This window comes from Mauremys reevesii, linkage group 10 (genome assembly GCF_016161935.1).
Source record: "Mauremys reevesii isolate NIE-2019 linkage group 10, ASM1616193v1, whole genome shotgun sequence".
In the NCBI taxonomy this organism is placed as follows: Eukaryota; Metazoa; Chordata; order Testudines; family Geoemydidae; genus Mauremys; species Mauremys reevesii.
This window is the reverse complement of record NC_052632.1, coordinates 33187356-33205783: the sequence shown is the minus strand read 5'-3', so window position 1 is coordinate 33205783 and position 18428 is coordinate 33187356. Positions and strand designations below refer to the sequence as shown.

General features: G+C 42.9%; 1 protein-coding gene across 9 annotated transcripts in view; it reads left to right on the top strand.

The window, feature by feature from the left end:
- Positions 1-18428, top strand: part of HERC1 (HECT and RLD domain containing E3 ubiquitin protein ligase family member 1) — a 216959-nt gene that overhangs the window by 121363 nt on the left and 77168 nt on the right. For all 9 annotated transcript variants that reach the window (XM_039490822.1, XM_039490819.1, XM_039490821.1 and 6 more), the window contains 5 exons: positions 12182-12453; positions 13326-13541; positions 15305-15425; positions 15730-15967; positions 17141-17340. In XM_039490822.1, the coding sequence (XP_039346756.1) occupies positions 12182-12453; positions 13326-13541; positions 15305-15425; positions 15730-15967; positions 17141-17340 (1047 nt within the window). The remainder of the gene's footprint in view (positions 1-12181; positions 12454-13325; positions 13542-15304; positions 15426-15729; positions 15968-17140; positions 17341-18428) is intronic.

The window sequence follows — 18428 nt, the reverse complement described above, 5'->3', positions numbered from 1 at the left end:
ACGATCGTGGTCCCACAGATGTTCTCAGTCCTGTCGCCAATCCAGGTGCCGACGCTGCTCGCAGTCCCGGCACTGTTCTCCATTTTGGTACCGGTCGTACTCGTGGCACCGATCAGCGTACCGTTCGCCGGCCCAGTACATTTGGTGCCGATCCAGCTCCCGGCACCGCTCCAGGCACTGGACTCCCGTCGCCACTCCCGACGTCGAGCCTCGAGATCTCGGTCGACCTCCCGGCACCGCTCCGGTCGCAGGTCCCATTCTCGCTCCCGGTACCGGTATGTTTCCCAGTACCGATCCCCGGTGCCGCGTTGAGCGACGTCAGCTAGAGAGGGAGACTCTGCCCAGGGCTTTTTAGCTCTTCCATGGCCATCCAAACATGCATCACTGTCATCCTGCGCAGGCAGTTTATACACGCAGGACTGTGATTCGGATGTGCACACCAGAGTCTTCCAGGTGCCCCAGGCCCAGGACCCTGACCCCATCAGTGGTCACCCTGTACATCTTGGGCGTGCCATCAGGCCAAAGGCCTACCTGTGATCCCATCTCGCTCTGTTCCATCAGAGCACTGGGTGCCAGAGGCGACAGTTAGCCGCCCCCCTCCGACCGGTACGGAGGAAGCCCCGGTTCAGCCACCGGACTCCCACATCCCACCGGATCAGGAGGTCGTCCAGGAGCGCGAGCCCACACAGGACCCACTTGTCCCCGGCCTTTCTTCTTCCTCTTCCCCAGATGAGGCTGTGGCAGGAGCGTACTCCTCGGGCCCTCCTCTAATCGACTTGGGGGGCCATCAGGACCTCCTGAGACAGGTGGCACTCAATATGAATCTCCAAGTGGAGGAAGTCTCGGAGATACGGTATCCGGTTGTAGACATTCTGTGGGCTGACACCCCCACTAGAGTGGCCCTACCGTTCATTCCGACGATCAAGGCCAATGCGGATACCATCTGACAGTCTCAAGCTACTATCCCGCCCGCGGGCACGGGAGTCGAACGCATGTACATGGTATCCTCCAGGGGCTACGGGTACCTATATGTACCACCCCCCCCCACCGGCTCCCTTGTCGTCCAGTCCGTCAATGAGACGGAACGCCATGGCCCCCTGGCACCAGCCCCTAAATCCAAGGAGGCTAGGCGAATGGACTTACTGGGCCGTAAGATGTTCTCAGCAGGGGCCCTGCAACTTTGCGTAGCAAACCAGCAAGCCCTGCTTAGCCGCTACTATGGGCGGCGGTGGGCAAATTTACGGGGTTGGTTCCTCAGAACTCCCGTTAAGAGTTTGCTGCCCTCCTGGAAAAAGGGAAGAAGGTGGCGAGAGCTTCCCTCCAGGCCTCGTTGGATGTAGATGACTCCGCAGCCACGACTCTGGCCTCGGGTGTTGCCACGAGGCGCATTTCATGGCTCCAGTTATCGAGCCTTCCCTCGCAGCTGCTGCACACTATACAGGGATTGCCCTTCAATAGCAAAGGCCTGTCCTCCAAAAAAAAAAAAAAAAAAAAAATTTACCCTAGGCTGCAAAGCCTAAAGGACAGGAAGGTCACTGTGCGCTCCCTCTCGGCATGCACACGCTGGTGACTCAGCGCCGACCTTTCCGCCCCCAGCCTCACCGCCCTTACCCTGCGCCTAGACAAAGACAGGACTTTGCCAGCAGGCATGGCCGAGGGAGTCGTAGGCGTCTGTCAGGACCCCAAAGCAATTCCTCTTGCAAGAGGGGCGGACGCTCCTCACCATCGGAGCTATAGAGGAGGTACCAAAGGACGAAAGGGTCGAAGGGTTCTACTCCCACTAATTCCTAATCTCCAAGGCGAAGGGAGGTCTCAGACCTATCCTAGACCTGCGGGAACTCAACAAGTTCATGATACAGCTGAAGTTCCGCATGGTATCCATGGGGACTGTCATCCCATCCTTGGATCCCGGAGACTGGTATGCCGCCCTCGATATGAAGGGCGCGTATTTTCACATCGCCATTTATCCTCCACACAGAAGGTACCTCCGGTTTGTGGCCAACCGTCATCATTTCCAGTTTACGGTCCTCCCGGTTGGCCGCTATACAGCCCCAAGTGTACTCAAAGTGCATGGCTGTAGTCACCGCCTCTCTCCGCCACCGTTGGATACACGTTCTCCGTATCCAGATGATTGGCTCTTTCGAAGGACCACCGGGGCCCAAGTTACCGGTCATGTGGGCGTCGACAAGGGTCTATTCCTGCGTTTAGGCCTGATGATCCATATAGAGAAATCCACTCTGATTCCCACACAGGGAATAGAATTCATTGGGGCCATCCTGGACTCCAGTCTCGCCAGAGCCTGCTTACCTCAGCCTCGGTTTCACGCGATGGTGACAATTATACAAGGTCTACGGACCATTCCGACAACTTTGGCTAGCACTTGCCTAGGTTTCCTGGGTCACATGGCTGCCTGCACATTCGTAACAATCATGCCAGGCTTCGCCTCTGTCCACTTCAATCGTGGCTCACCTCGGTGTACCACCCGGGCAGAGACAGCATACTCATGGTCGCCTCAATCCCCCCGAGCGTCCTAGGCTCCCTCGACTGGGGATCGACGCCCTCCCTGGTGTGTGCAGGGATGCTGTTCCATCCACCTCACCCCTCGGTGTCCCTCATGACGGATGCCCCATCTCTCGGCTGGGGGGGGCCCTGGCCCAGTTCGCGCACTCAGCCCCTTCGGTCTCAAGAGCTGGCCTTGCACACATCATGGAGCTGAGAGCAGCAGTCTGTCTGTGTTGTGTACCAGTTTGCAGCACACTGCAGCGGCCGTGTTGTCCAGTGTTCCAGACACAACACAACGGTGTTACATAAACAAGCACGGAGGAGCACGGTCCTCCCCTCTTTGCAGGGAGCTATCCAACTCCGGGACTTCGGCACAGCCCAGTCGATAGACCTGGTAACGTCTTTTCTCCCAGGAGTCCGGAACACTCTGGCAGATCGCCACAGCAGATCCTTTCCTGTCTCTCAAGTGGTCGATTCCTCCGGACGTTATCCATTCCGTTTTCCGGAAGTGGGGCTTCCCCCGCATAGTCCTCTTCGCTCTCGTGAGAACATAGAGAGAGAGAAGTTCTGCTCATTCCAAGGCCTCTCCCCGGGCTCGATCTTGGAGGCTTTTCTGATGCCGTGGATGGGCTGTCTGCTGTACGCTTTTCCACCGTTCCCGCTGGTTCACAGGGTCCTGCTAAAACTCCGCAGGGACAGAGCGCACCTGATCATGATCGCTCCAGCGTGACCCAGGCAGCACTGGCACACCATGTTGCTAGACCTGTCGGTACCCAACCCAATTCCCCTGCCTCTTTGCCCAGACCTCATAACGCAGGATCTCGGCAAACTTCACCACCCAGACCTGCAATCCCTGCACCTCACAGCATGGTTGCTGCGTGGCTAAACCGATCCAAGTTACATTGTTCTGCCTCGGTTCTACAGGATTCTACTGGGTGGTAGGAAACCTCCACTCTGTTAACGTATCTGGCCAAGTGGAAGCGTTTCTCCTGCAGCTACGAAACGCACAATGTTTCTCTCACCGAGGTTCCGATCCATTCCATCTTGGACTACCTCTGGTCTCTCAAACAGCAGCGCCTGGCGCGGTCATCATTAAGCGTACACTTGGCAGCCATATCTACCTTCCTCCCAGGGGAGAGTGGCCACACCGTATTCTCACACCCTGTGGTTTCTAGGTTCCTCAAGGACTTGGAGCATTTATACCCCCAAGTTCGCCGCTCCGCCAAAACCTGGGTCTTCAACCTGGTTCTAACCAGTCTTATGACTGCCCCATTCGAGCCACTGCCAACATGCTCGCTGATATACCTGTCCTGAAAGACAGTTTTTTCCTTGTAGCCTTTGCATCGGCCAGACGAGTCTCCGAGCTTCAGGCTCTCACGGTGGACCCACGGTATACTGTGTTTCGCAAGGACAAGGTGCGGTTGTGACCACGTCTGGCCTTCCTCCCCAAGGTGCTGTCGACCTTTCATATCAACCAGGATATCTTCCTTCCGGTCTTCTTTCCGAAGCTACACTCATCGCGAAGGGAGCACATTTGTCCTCCCTAGACGTCCGTAGGGTGCTCACATTCTATCTCGAGCGGGTAAAGCCCTTTCGTAACGCCCCAACTCTTCGTCGTACTGGCAGACCGGACGAAGGGCCTACCTGTCTCCTCCCAGAGGATTTCATCTTGGGTGACGTCGTGCATCCGCACCTCCTCTGAGTTGGCCCATGTTCCATCGAGCCACCTTACTGCACATTCCACCAGGGCTCAGGCTTCTTCTGCTGCCTTCCTGGCTCACTTACCCTTCCAGGGGATATGTCGTGCAACTACCTGCTCCTCGGTCGACACCTTTGCCTCATTGGTTCAACAGTCCAGAGATGATGCAGCCTTTGGCTCAGCAGTTTTGCATTCTGCAACATCTCACTCCGACCCCACCGCCTACGTAAGGCTTGGGAATCACCTAACTGGAATGCATATGAGCAATCACTCGAAGAAGAAAAGACGGTTACTCACCGTTGTAACTGTTGTTCTTCGAGATGTGTTGCTCATATCCATTCCAGACCCGCCCTCCTTCCCCACTGTCGGAGTAGCCGGCAAGAAGGAACTGAGGAGCAGATGGGTCGGCAGGGGTATATGTTCGGCGCTGTGGCGGCGCCGCTCCAGGGGGCGCCCAGCTGACCCACCGAGTGTTGCTAGGGTAAAAATCTTCCGACGAACATGCACGCGGCGCGCGCACACCCTAACTGGAATGGATATGAGCAACACATCTTGAAGAACAACAGTTACAACGGTGAGTAACCGTCTTTCTCTTTAATCTCTCCTCATATGGAACCCGTTCCAACCCCCTGATCATTTTAGTTTCCCTTCTTTGAACCTTTTTTAATGCCAGTATATCTTTTTTGCGATGAGGAGACCGCATCTGTACACAGTATTCAAGATGTGGGCGCACCATGGATTTATATAAGGGCATAGAATCATAGAATATCAGAGTTGGAAAGGACTTCAGGAGATCATCTAGTCCAACCCCCTGCTCAAAGCAGGACAAATCCCCAGACTGTTTTGTTTTGGGTTTTTTTACACCCCTGTTCCCTAAATGGCCCCCTCAAGGATTGAACTCACAACCCTGGGTTTAGCAGGCCAATGCTCAAACCACTGAGCTATCCCTCCCCCCCTACAATAATATATTCTCCGTTTTATTCTCTATCCCTTTTTTAATTATTCCTAACATTCTGTTTGCTGTTTTGACTGCCACTGCACACTGCATGGATGTCTTCAGAGAACTATCCACGATGACTCCAAGTTCTCTTTCCTGATTAGTTGTAGCTAAATTAGCCCCCATCATAGTGTATGTATAGTTGAGGTTATTTTTTCCAATGTGCATTACTTTACATTTATCCACATTAGATTTCATTTGCCATTTTGTTGCCCAATCACTTAGTTTTGTGAGATCTTTTTGAAGTTCTTCACAGTCTGCTTTGGTCTTAACTATCTTGAGCAGTTTAGTATCATCTGCAAACTTTGCCACCTCACTGTTTACCCCTTTCTCCAGATCACTTATGAATAAGTTGAATAGGATTGGTCCTAGGACTGACCTTTGAGGAACACCACTAGTTACCCGTCTCCATTCTGAAAATTTACCATTTATTCCTACCCTTTGTTCCCTGTCTTTTAACCAGTTTTCAATTCATGAAAGGATCTTCCCTCTTATCCCATGACAGCTTAATTTACGTAAGAGCCTTTGGTGAGGGACCTTGTCAAGATCTTCCCTCTTAATTTACGTAAGAGCCTTGGCTTTCTGGAAATCTAAGTACACTATGTCCACTGGATCCCCCTTCTCCACATGTTTGTTGACCCCTTCAGAGAACTCTAATAGATTAGTAAGACATGATTTCCCTTTACAGAAACCATGTTGACTTTTGCCCAACAATTTATGTTCTTCTCTGTGTCTGACAATTTTATTATTTACTGTTGTTTCAACTAATTTGCCCGGTACTGACGTTAGACTTACCAGTCTATAATTGCTGGGATCACCTCTGGAGCCTATATAGTGGGATCCACAGACACATTCTTGAAGAACAGTTACTTACCTTACACTAACTGGTTCTTCAATGTGATTTCCATGTGGATTTCATGACCCATCCTGTGTCTCTGCTTTTTAGCGTCCTCTGTAGCAAAGACTGTGGCTTGCAAGGGAAATGAGGTAGGTGATGGCTGTCCCGCCCTTTATCCCTTTGCACAAGGAGACACATGCATGGTCCCAACAGACACTGATAGCCAAAAAGTCCAGCCTTGTGTGCATGAGTTGCATGTGCACCTATAGTGGGGATCCACACTTGCTACAACATCTTGAAGAACTACAGTTACTGTAAGGCAATTAATTATTTTTTTCTCCTCATTGCGGCTCAAGGCAATCAATTATTGTGACTTGTTTAAGGTCTTGGATTTGTTAATTTTGTTATTTTGTAGGGAAGAATATTGTTGATTTAGGGGATTGATAATGGATCTTTAAGACTCTTACTTACTGGTTTGAGTGATGAGTTGGTGCACAGAGCTGTTAATCTTCTGTATGGGAAGGAAAAAGGGCAAATGGAACCATGCACTACCATAGGAAGTATTTTCTGTTCCTTTTGGTTACATTCTTTTACTTTTATTTGAAGAGAAACAAACGTTTCATCATGTAGCCCCATTTGGGGGATGAGAGTTACTGGTAGTATCTCACTTTGGATTTTGCCAGCCCCTTCAAAACAGAGATATTTGCCTCCATCCTAAACATCTCTCCAAACTGGAAAAAATATAAGTCTGGTAAATAATGTTAACTGGGAATTAAGTTTTCTGGAAGAGGTTCCCAGTTGTTACAGTTGTATAAAAACTGTTTCTTATAGGTTATATCTTGGAGGAAGGTGGGGGGCATTGGGATTTAGTGGGAAAACTTCCCTAAAGGAAATTTCTTCAATAAATGGGTGTAATTTTTTTCTTAAAGTGCTTTCTAGCATAGTAACTCTATCACTTTGCTCTACAGAATTAATTATGTGCAACCATGAGGAGAACAGAATTAAAGTTTATCTTGCTGCTTTACAAAGGCATTTCCCTGAATAGATACAGAGCTGCTTGCATCCTTGGTCTTTGTCCTTTTCAATCAGCTCTGGTTTTGTCTTGTTATTTTTCAAATAAATACAATTTCAATCTGTAACAATTTTGCTCTTAAATATTATCATAATAAGTCATTCCAAATATTCTGCTCTTGAAAAAAAATTGCCTCTCTGAACTGAGTTTTTTGTGTGTGTCTCCGTCCGTCCGTCCAATGAAAATGTGCCTAGCAGTCCTGTCCACATGGATTGCTTCTTCCTACATGCAGGGATGAAGGTAATGCAGAGGTGTCAAAGATTATGCCAAGCCATCTGTAACACCTTCCTCGTGTGCAGTTTGTCCCAAAAGTTATGCTTTCATGCCAACAGAGCAGCAAGCTCTTGAGAGGGTTATATCTCTTTAGAAATAGTATATTTAAGATAGTTTTGTTAAATTGTGAGTTACTGAACTGAACACTTTCCCTGCCCAATTCCTCTTTCCCCTGAGCTTAACGCTCACTACTTGACATGGTCAGACTTAGTGTGTGAGCACCACCAGTTAGTGGGCAGTGCAGGAGTTGCTAAAAAGGAGTTTGCCCTGCTTGGTGGTTCTGCAGGCAGGTATGGAAGGAAAGCTTTGCTTTTTCACCTACATGAACCTCAAGTTCTTACTAGATCCAAAAATGCAAGCAGGGACTGAATGGCTAATTCTCCGCTCCCCGTTTCTTCAGATGCTCCACCTGAGCAGTAGCATGACGACAAAGCCCCTTCTTCCACCCTTGGATCCTTTGGAGCTCTTAGACCCACCCCTTACTCAATCAGATCCTAGAGAGCTGCCATTAGCTTCCACCCCAGCAAGGTGGAAATCCCTCCAAAAATCTTCTGTGAAATGCTTTTAGCCAATGGAGATGGAGAGGAGAGATTAGCATCTTCCCTGAGCCTCTCTCAGCCTTCTCTTCTCCTCTCCTCTCTTCTGTCTATTATTGATTCATCATCTTCAGTCTTGCCAGACCAGCGAGAGCCCCCAGCACTGATATAGCTCAGTAGGCAGCATCCAGTCTGCATTCTTTGTTCATATCCCTCAGATCTTTTTCCCTGTTCCTTTAGGGCAGGAAAGAGTGAGTGTTAATGCATCTAAATGGTGGTTTGTGCAAACCCCCCCCCCCCATTTCCGCATATACATTTGTGGTAAATACACACACGTTTAGACATGCAATCACACATACAATTTTGTGGGCAAACAAAACCAAGAGTGTGTCTGTTATGAGTTGGTATGTTGCACAAATGTCTGTGATGAGATGGTATATTGCTCAGATGTTCTTTAGTACAGTTTCTTAAATTTCTAGTAACTTGAATTATAACCAGCAGGATACAATAGTGCAGATACCTTAAATCTAAAATATCTACTATTGCAGTAATAGAAATATTTTTCTGTACCTGTAGTAGTCAGTGTAGTTCTGAATTTTTGAATTAAATGATTGTGTTTAAGTATGGAACATAAATATATACATAAGCACTTAGATATAAATGCAACAGAAGAGGAAACACAAAATCAAAAATTATGATGCAGAGAACTTACAAGGTTTGTGCTGCCTAGATGATACAAACTAATGAATATTGTTACCAAGAAAATGCTTTCTTCAGAGTTTGCTTGTTGATGTTTTTCATGCATGGATGAAATGCAGATAGATCAATTAAATTTGAGCCAGGGTAATATGAAGAAAGAATTTTTTAAATGTTGTCTTTTGTATCAAATGTCTCCTTTTGTCTTCTGATTCTTATGTGGTAGTGTATTTACTCCTTTTTGGCCAGTTGAGCCCCAGAAAAAAGAAGAGCTTCAAGCAAGTACATGATGGCATGTTTATTTTTTTTCCCCCTTTATAGCTTCCCTACATATTTTATGTTTTATAAAGTATGTATTGCAGCTGTGCCACATTCATTTTGAAAACTCCATTATTAAAAGCCAGCTTATAATGACAAGTAAACATTTAATCATTTTTCATGTAAGCTTCAAAATTATTGCTCTGTGGAATTTTTTTTATGTGTAACTGTATTCACATGATCCGAAATGCTCTATAAGAAATCCTTAGTGTAACTGCGTAGGTCCTAAGAGTGCCATCACTATCTCACAGCTAAGCTAATGCAGAGCCAAATATTTCATTGTTTTGAATTTTTACTTTAAACATTTTTCTCAGAACGTGATTTGTTTGCTTGTTTGTTTGTTCATTCATTCTTGCTTTATATATGCTAACCTTTGGAAAATTTGTTTTGTACCAAATCTATCCTATTTTAACATTACATCCATTTAAAAAAAAAATCTGGCTATATTCAGCTGGAATCCTTCTTCATGTTCATTAATTTCATATTGCTTCTCAGAGCCCTTGATTTTTCTCATCCTCTTACACACTTTTTTTTTTTTTTTGGCGCAATAATGGCAGTTAAATTTTTTAATTGGTTTTGAAACTTTTCCATCTATATCAACTTATTTATGTTATGGCTCAGTAATAGCAACTGTTTCTCTCAAATTCTTTTTCTATTAACAAAATTTAAAATTCACGTAATATTTTGTCAGACCTTGATGACAGGGTAGCATCATCCAGTACATGGTTTTAATAAACTGTTTTTCTTCACTGCTTTTTCTGTACCAGCCCTTTGATGTTTGGAGCCATGGGGTGAGAGTCTGTGATGTGCTTTGAAAGGTTCAATGCAGAATTCACCATTTGGGGTGAAGGGGAACTAAGATGCCTCTCGACATTAGAGTGGGCTACCCTGTGGGCCATAGCCCTGTCTGGAATTTCTACAGTGCTATGGCCTTGCCCCCAGCATACCACCTTTTGGGTTTTCAAGGGAGGGCTCAAAAGGCAATCTCATGGTTTTCAACAGTGCTTGTGCCAGCAGCATCCTTCCTTGGTCAGGATCAGGGATTTTAGAGTCCATTTACACCACTCTGACACTTGTGCTTATTGTAAAGGAGCTGGAGCAGAAGTGTGGGTCTCACCTGTAGTTTCCACATATAACTGAGATTAATACTCATGCTAACAGTGGTCACTTTTAGATGTTCTGATAATCTAAGAAGAATAATTATATCTGTCTACACACCAGCCTGATGTCTCTTGTTCTCCTTACTTTCTTGTTTACACAATATGTCACCAAGTACCAAAAAGAAAATTAAAAATTGAGTTAGAAATTTCTGATAGTAGGCATCACAGAATAAATATCAGTAATTTTAATAATTGCATATAAGCCACATCTGCATTTAAATAATAAGGTTGTAACACAACCAGCAAAAGTTAAAACGTTTAAAGACATCTTTTTAACTTTGAATGTTGCTGGTTTTCTCAAAGTGTTTCACAACCATAGTATTCCTGAAATTTAAAGCAACTTTTGATTATGATTTTATGTTGCCAACTATATTGGGTGGCCAAGACATAGTAATGGTTCTTTTTGAAGCCACTGTGGTCTGTTATTTAAATAAGTGTTTAGGCATGTCATGCAAATGCTCATGAAAAGTCTTTACAAAGGGTTAATTGGGACATGTATGATACATTCTCACAGTTCAATGCATTGGCCCATCACATTTTTTCAAAATAAGTTGTGGCTAAACCATATTATGGACCACATTTGGAAAAGGAAATATTTGAAATCTAAGATGTAGTTGTGGTCAGTTGTGTAAGTAAAAAGTTGGATTGTTTTGAAAAGATTGAATTTTCTGATTTAGAATTTGTAGAACTGAGTTTTAAACCCCATCCCCTGCAAATAGAGTATTTAAAACAGAAATGCTGGTGTGGTTTTGTCACAGTTGTGTGAATGCACAATTAACTTAATTTAGCAATAAGGTTGTGACTCTTTAAATTATGTCTATGGTTCCAGGCTCACAAGAGACATTAATACTGAATGATGCCAAGGTAGCTTACTTAGTATAAACTAAACTTTTTAAAATAAGTGTATCAAATAAAACGTAAGCTAGTCCCATTTTCTGGTTATCTCTCGTGTGTCTCCATTCATTGTCTGTCTGTATAGATTGTAAGCTCCTTGGAGTAGGAGCTGTTTTTTGTTTACATCTTGTATTGCACCAAGCACACTAGTGACACTTAGCAAAAAAAATTAATAATAAAAAACTGATTACCAAAGCTAAAGTTATAGGGCTAAATGCCTGAGCAACTGTCACTTTATTTACTTAGTAGAATTGTACCCACTTTTGCCAGAGGGGCATTTCATCCATAATCTTGTAAACTTTGTCTACAATGGAAAATGACACACTGCTGATGAGTACCAGGAACTTCTGCAAGACATGTTTTAACTGCAAATGTAGACAAGGACCAGACAGCATTTTGCTGATCATGGTTTGGTTTGAAATTAAACCATGTTCCACACTGACTCAGCTTTTTCTGGCACTTGTCTTCATTGGGTAAATATCCTAGTGTAGATGTAGTCACACAGTTACTACAGGAAATATCAAGAAGTATTTCAAAGTGGATTTCATGAAATCAAAATTATAGTTTGGAGACATAACATATATGTAGTTATTTTATACATTTAAAATACACCACCCACTGACTCACAATAATTCCAAAGTAAATGTTCTGTATAAGAGTGAAGTATTTTTGTTGGTTTATGTGCCCTTCTTCACTCGTGTATTTGGTAAATATTTAATCTGAAACAAGCTATAAACCACTGTGTAGTTTTGCCTATAGAAAAGATATAATAATGTGAGTAAAATAAAAGTCTTGTTTTATAATCAGATCTTATAAGAAATATCTTAGGATACAGTTTCTTTTGTTGCAGATCTTTTCTTCACCACTGTTTGCCATTTAGCTGCCTACCATTTTTATTCAGTGTTCTAGCTTTAAGCTAAATGGTTTGAGTGGCTTTGCCTTTTCTTTTTTCCTGGGGCAGGGTGTTGCTGTACTGCTTATAGGATATGTAGTAATAGAAACATGGCCTTCCCTTTAGTTTATTATATTGCTATCGTTTAACAGGTGCTTTGCTCTAATTTCCTAATGCATGGTATAATTAAACATCAATGCCCATTTCCCACCTATTTGAACAGCAACAGCTCAGTCTTCACCTACTGTCACAATGCAATTTTCTACTGAATTGGAATTTATGAAATTTTATAATTTATATTTAGGAGCAATGCACAGTCAAGTGGAACCTCTAAGTGACTCATGGGCTCGACTAAAACACAGCAGAGATTGGTTGTACAGCTCCTCTTACTCATTTGTTGAATCTGATTTTGATCTTTCAAAATCCCTTGGAGTTCATACTTTGATTGAAAATGTTGTCAGTTTTGTAAGTGGAGATGTAGGAAACTCACCAGGTTTTAAGGAGCCAGAGGAGAGTATGTCCACTAGCCCCCAGGCTTCAATTATTGCAATGGAACAGCAGCAGCTGAGGGCCGAGGTAAGTTATAGTTACATTATTTTTATATTCCTTGTGTACTAAATCCATGTTATCAATCTTTCCTTTAGAATGAATCAATGTGATGGGACTAACTCTTAAACTTCTACTGGAAATTTTTTTGAACCACAAAGCATTTTATTCATATTTTCTCCCTTCTTTGTTACAAACTTTAATTGAAACTGCTGCTTGTTTCAACATTTTTTATATATATAATAGGGTGAACTTTAAGAGCATTCTTTTCACTTAACATGTTTGAGAGAAGAGAAAGATGTACTTTCTGGAATACATAAAAAATATACAAGAGCTTTTAAAATGCTGTTCTGTGAACTTGAAATATTTCAGACTTGAAGAAAATTATTTCAGGTGTGCTAAATTTATCAATGTTGAAAGTAGACAAGATATTTAAAACTTTCAGTGGAAGCCTGAAAACATTAAATCTTTGACTTTCTTTAAACTATAGCTGTCACTATGCTGCTCCTGGAGTTTAACGCTTCTTAAGCATCATGTTGGACTGGTGGAGCTTAGGTTAGAAACATCTTAGCTGTGACCCAGGGATCAGGAGGCATCAGGGTCAACAGCTCAGAATTTTTTCTTACAAAACCAAAAAAAAAAAAAATCCTACCTCAGGAAATTTAAATGTAAAAAACACAAGAGTTTTATCCCCATGATATACTATGCAAACAAAACTCTTCCATGATTTAATGGCCATGTTACTCACAGTTGACTACTTGCTATTTTATTTATGATTTACAGGTAATCTCATTATCAATTCTTAAGATATTTTAATTATTAAGTACTTCAATTAACAGTCCTTGTTATATAAAATCTATTAAGTGAATTAAATCAGTTTTTATTTCCTTTTTTTCTTTAAGCTTCGTTTGGAAGCACTTCATCAGATCCTAGTATTGCTGTCAGGAATGGAGGAGAAAGGTAGTGCCCCATTAATGGGAAGCCGTCAAGGGCCAGCATTTCAGTCTTCCTCACTGCTTACTTCTGTTAGACTACAGTTTCTAGCTGGATGCTTTGGCTTGGGCACTGTTGGACATGCAGGAGCCAAAGGGGAGAGTGTCCGATTGCATCACTATCAGGTATGAAATATACTTACACAGCTTGAAAAAATAGGTTCTTAAGCAAACTTTTTCATTTAATAAAGCTATTTTAATATACAGACACTTGTGATTCAAAAAGTTTTAATATGAAAATGTTAATGACTCTTATTTTAGTCTGTATCAAAGCCAGTAGGAGAACAAACTAGAATTATGTTCACTTTAGGATATTCACTGTATATTTTATAACTTGAACAATATTTATTTGGAGCCCCAAGCTCTTCCCTATGTAGAAACCATTTTTAAGGGGGACAATGTTTTGTCTCTGATACAGTTTATACCAATGACAAACATTAAGAGCACTCCTGTGAATTTTCTTATCTGATTGTCTCCTGCACCAAATACTAGAGGAAATTCAAACTTGGCCACAATGTTCTGTGGCATGTCTGTATACCTTTCCCCCCTCCAGATTCTCTGTCTCCTGTGGTGCAAACAGAAGTGTGGTTCAGCAATGCCACCTTATTCCTTGCAATCCCAGCTTTTAAAATTGATTTTTTGTTGCAGCAGCAAACAAGATTCCTTCCTTGTGCCCCCATCCCCACATTCTCTGCTGTTCCTTAGGGGGATAAAATTTCCAATACTTTGATCCCTGAATTGGACCATTCACGAGGCTGCTCTGTTTGTTCCACTTCTCCAGTCATAGTAGAGCAGGCCAAATAAAGCAAGCCAAAAGGAAAGATGCTCTTCCTGTGTGGACAGCTTGTGGAGGGCTCTACGTTCCCCCCACATCACCTCCCTCCCCATACACACCAGCTGAGACTCTTCTTGACATGTGTCTGCAAGGGTGGGTGAATCTCTAGCTTTTGGGACTCAGAAAACCAGATCATCATCACTGATCAAAGATCTTCAGGGGTAAGCCTGAAATCGATCCCAAATCTCTCAGTCCAATCCATCACTAAAGAGGAAAACTCTAGAGCCATATTTCAGTTTCCTAAGTGGGTAATTAAGTCATTTGGTAAGGAATCTAGAATGATGGCATCACTGCACTCTTCTCCTTCCCAAGAGAAAGATCTGGAATCTCTTAGGAATATCCCTGTACGCTTCCCCTCTAGATTATATTTTGTAGGATGAAGAGTGCTCCGATGCTATTGATCACAGGAGATAAGACAGCATGGATATTGTGGAGCTTCAAACTTCTGCACATCCCCTTACCAAGTGCAAGAGATGCCCAAAACATCAAACCATTCTGGAGGAGGTTTCCTTCCGAATCTCTTCGGGCAATAGAGTTCTCTCCCTCCAGTGAAAGATCAAACAAACCGAACCTTTTACTGAAATACATGTAGCCCAGTTCCTTGAATTCAGGAGAAAATGCTGTTGTCTTCAAATAACAAAAGTGAAATTAATCTGTTTTAAACTGCACCCGTGAGAAAAGCCTATTGAGGAAGGTGTAGTTTCCATATAGTAAAATTAAACAAGAGGCTGTGTCATACAATTGGAGTGGTCAGTGAAATTCCGTTTAATACTACTAGACCTTCTTCCTTGTGTATGTATTACAATAATAATAATTTGAACTTACATATCATTCTGTATCTGAGGATGTTAAAAGCACTTTGTAAATATTAATGACTCATTTTTGTAAGATAGAGGAAGTATTACTGCTGTTTTACAGGTGAGGAAACTGAGGCAGAACTCCAGGTCGCTAGAGCCTTAGTTCTGTGTTTTAACCACTAGTCTATGCTTCCTGTTCCAATAGTCGAGAAATTAAAACATGTACAATTATTACGGTACTTATTTGTTTGACTCAGGATGGTATCCGAGCAGCCAAGAGAAATATTCAGATTGAAATCCAAGTGGCTGTGCACAAGATTTACCAGCAATTATCTGTTACGTTGGAGAGAGCTCTGCAAGCAAATAAGCACCACATAGGTAAGTGGAGACCACGTTTGGGGAGGGAAAAGTGAATCATGTGAAGGGGTCACAGTGGAACACCAAAAGGACCTGTACACTGTATACAGTGGGATTACAAAAAATGAATTAAAGTTTTAAAAAAAAAAAAAACCCCACCTTACTGCTTATGCTGAATTTGTTGAGGGGATAACTAGTGGGCTTTCATTCTGGCACATTCCTCAAGGACTACATTTTTGCTGTTTAAAGACCTAGCTATTGTTTCAGAGTTATTTAAGTACTTTGATTCTAAAGAGGGTTTTTTTTGTTTTTGTTTTAATTTTAGAAGCACAACAGCGCCTCCTGTTAGTAACTGTCTTTGCTCTAAGTGTACACTATCAGCCTGTTGATGTCTCCTTGGCCATTTCCACTGGTCTACTAAATGTACTATCACAGTTGTGTGGCACAGACACCATGCTGGGACAACCACTGCAATTATTGCCCAAAACTGGTATTTCTCAACTCAGCACTGCTTTGAAAGTGGCTAGTACAAGGTTACTTCAAATCCTTGCCATTACCACAGGGTAAGAATTGAAGCCTTCTTTTTCTAGATGATGATCCACCTGTAGCTCTTTCAACATTTTTTTTAATCAAAAAAATATTTTTTTCAGAAGAATGTCTATTTGATGGAAGAACAGTGTTCAGAAGCACACTAGCTTAAAAAAAAAAAGAAAGATTTGACAAAGATGTTAAACAAGTATTAATCAAATCAATGTGTACCCTTCCGATAAAATAGCTTAACTAGCTGCTATGTAGGGATTTGAGTTTGGATTCAGTGTCCTGTGCCTGCAGGGGCTGCAAGCATGATCATCTTGTATCCTCCTCATTTTTCGCTGCTTGTTCTCGTCATGGGTCCCCTCATTCCAGCTGATGAGGCTTTATATAGCTCTCTGTGAAGGTCATTTGTGCATAATCCCCTTCATTATTACTAGCAAGAGGGAGAGTCTACGCTTCTTCACGGGGTTTAACAGGTTTCCCTGAGTGATGCTAACATTTGCTGCTGGACCAGGGAACAAGGGACCAGCCTTACTCTTACTGAGTTAATTTAAGTGCATAACTAATAAAAAAAAAAAAAAAAAACGGGGAAAAATAAGGGTTTCTGATTTTGATCGAGTATTAATATTCAGTATGTATTACTTTTATTTAAATGTTTATGAAGTGTAAACACTCAGCCGCCAAGTGTAAACTCAGTCATTAAGAAGTGCGGTTGTGGTGGTGGTGTGATTTTTTTGTGCTAAAGGGTTGATCCAGCACCTGTTGAAGTCAATGGAAAGGCTCCCACTATGTTTAGTGGTTATGTGATTGAACTGTAATCACCTTAATTTCTTTAAACTGGGGTTCAGATCCTGGTTTGTCATAAATGAAAATGAGTTGGCTGGTTTCATCTAATCCTCATTTGCCACGCCATGAAACATTAAGTAATTTAACATCACTGGCAGTTTTTGCTAAAATGAGACTGAGGACTGGAATATCAGAGTGCTAAAGTTAGTTGTGAGGTGCACTGGCAGAATATGTAGGAAAGCAATTTGGGAAGTGCCCAACTACACTAGAACTGATTACAGCCCGTGCTACATTAGTGCCTCATTTTCATGTGCACCGAATGTGTGCATAATGAGAGTTTTATAATGTACATGTCTTAAAATGATTTCTACTTGGAATAGCTCTGAAATGTTTTAATCTTTATATTTTTCACAAAGAACTTATGCTGATAAATTGAGTCCCAAAGTGGTTCAGTCTTTGCTGGATCTGCTATGCAGTCAGTTGAAGAACCTGTTATCACAAGCTGGTGTGATGCTTATGGCTTCCTTCGGAGAAGGTGAAGGTGAGGAAGATGAGGAGGAAGAAGAAGAAAAGAAGTTAGATTCAAATGGAGATAATGAGAAGAAAGACTTCAGAGGTGCCACGTTTACACCATTTTTGTTATATTAGAATTAATCTTTTCTTCTTTAAAAAAAAAAAAAAAAAAAGGTGGGGTGGAGTGGAGTGGAGGGGAGACAATAAGAGCCTAACTCTCCACTATCTTGCCTTTTATGTGGTCTTTTCCACCTGTGCAGAATAGAATAAAATGCTACTGAATAAGAATTCTCCACCCACTTAGCGCATATGTAAAGGACTAAACAAGGTGCAAGGCGGTGAAGAATCAGGCCCATTTCCTTCATTTCCATATTTAGGAAGAGAATATTGTTCCCCTCCAGAAAATAAGATTGTTATAGTGGTTGTGTTTTGCGCAACTGTAATTTAAGGAGCCAAATTACTCATAATATAGGCAGAATTCTCCTCTGGGTTCCTCTCTAATTATCGCTATCGCATAGTCCACACTTATTCCACATTCAAAATTTTCTATAGCTATCAACTTATTTCATATTCTGCAGAGAGCTGCAGAGTGATATGATGTGAAAAAACTTAGCCTAACCTTTATATTCAAGGGTCTATAGTTGGTCTTTAAGAAAAAAGCTCCTCTAGTCAGGGGTGGCTCTAGGAATTTTGCCGCCCCAAGCACGGCGGCACGCCGCGGGGGGCGCTCTGGTGATCGCTGGTCCCGCGGCTCCGGTGGAGCATCCGCAGGCATGTCTGCGGGAGGTCCACCGGAGCCGCGGGACCAGCGGACCCTCCGCAGGCATGCCTGCGGGAGGTCCACCGGAGCTGCCTGCCGCCCTCCCGGCGACAGGCAGAGCGCCCCCCGCGGCATGCCGCCCCAAGCACGTGCTTGGCGTGCTGGGTTCTGGAGCCGGCCCTGCCTCTAGTCATCAAATAATGTCCCTTAAGGAACTCATTTTGTATAATATGATATAAAAATACTTAATTTCTAGGGAAATTGTGTGTTTTAAAAAAAGTTTATGGAATTTAACTTACTTTTAGATGTGTGTTAGGTCATTTGACTACTCACAGGAGTTTTTGTTTTTTAAGTAGTAGTTTTGTACCTTATAGATCCTATAACATGGACTAGTACTGTTGGGTGTGTTTTAACATAGAAAACAATTTTAA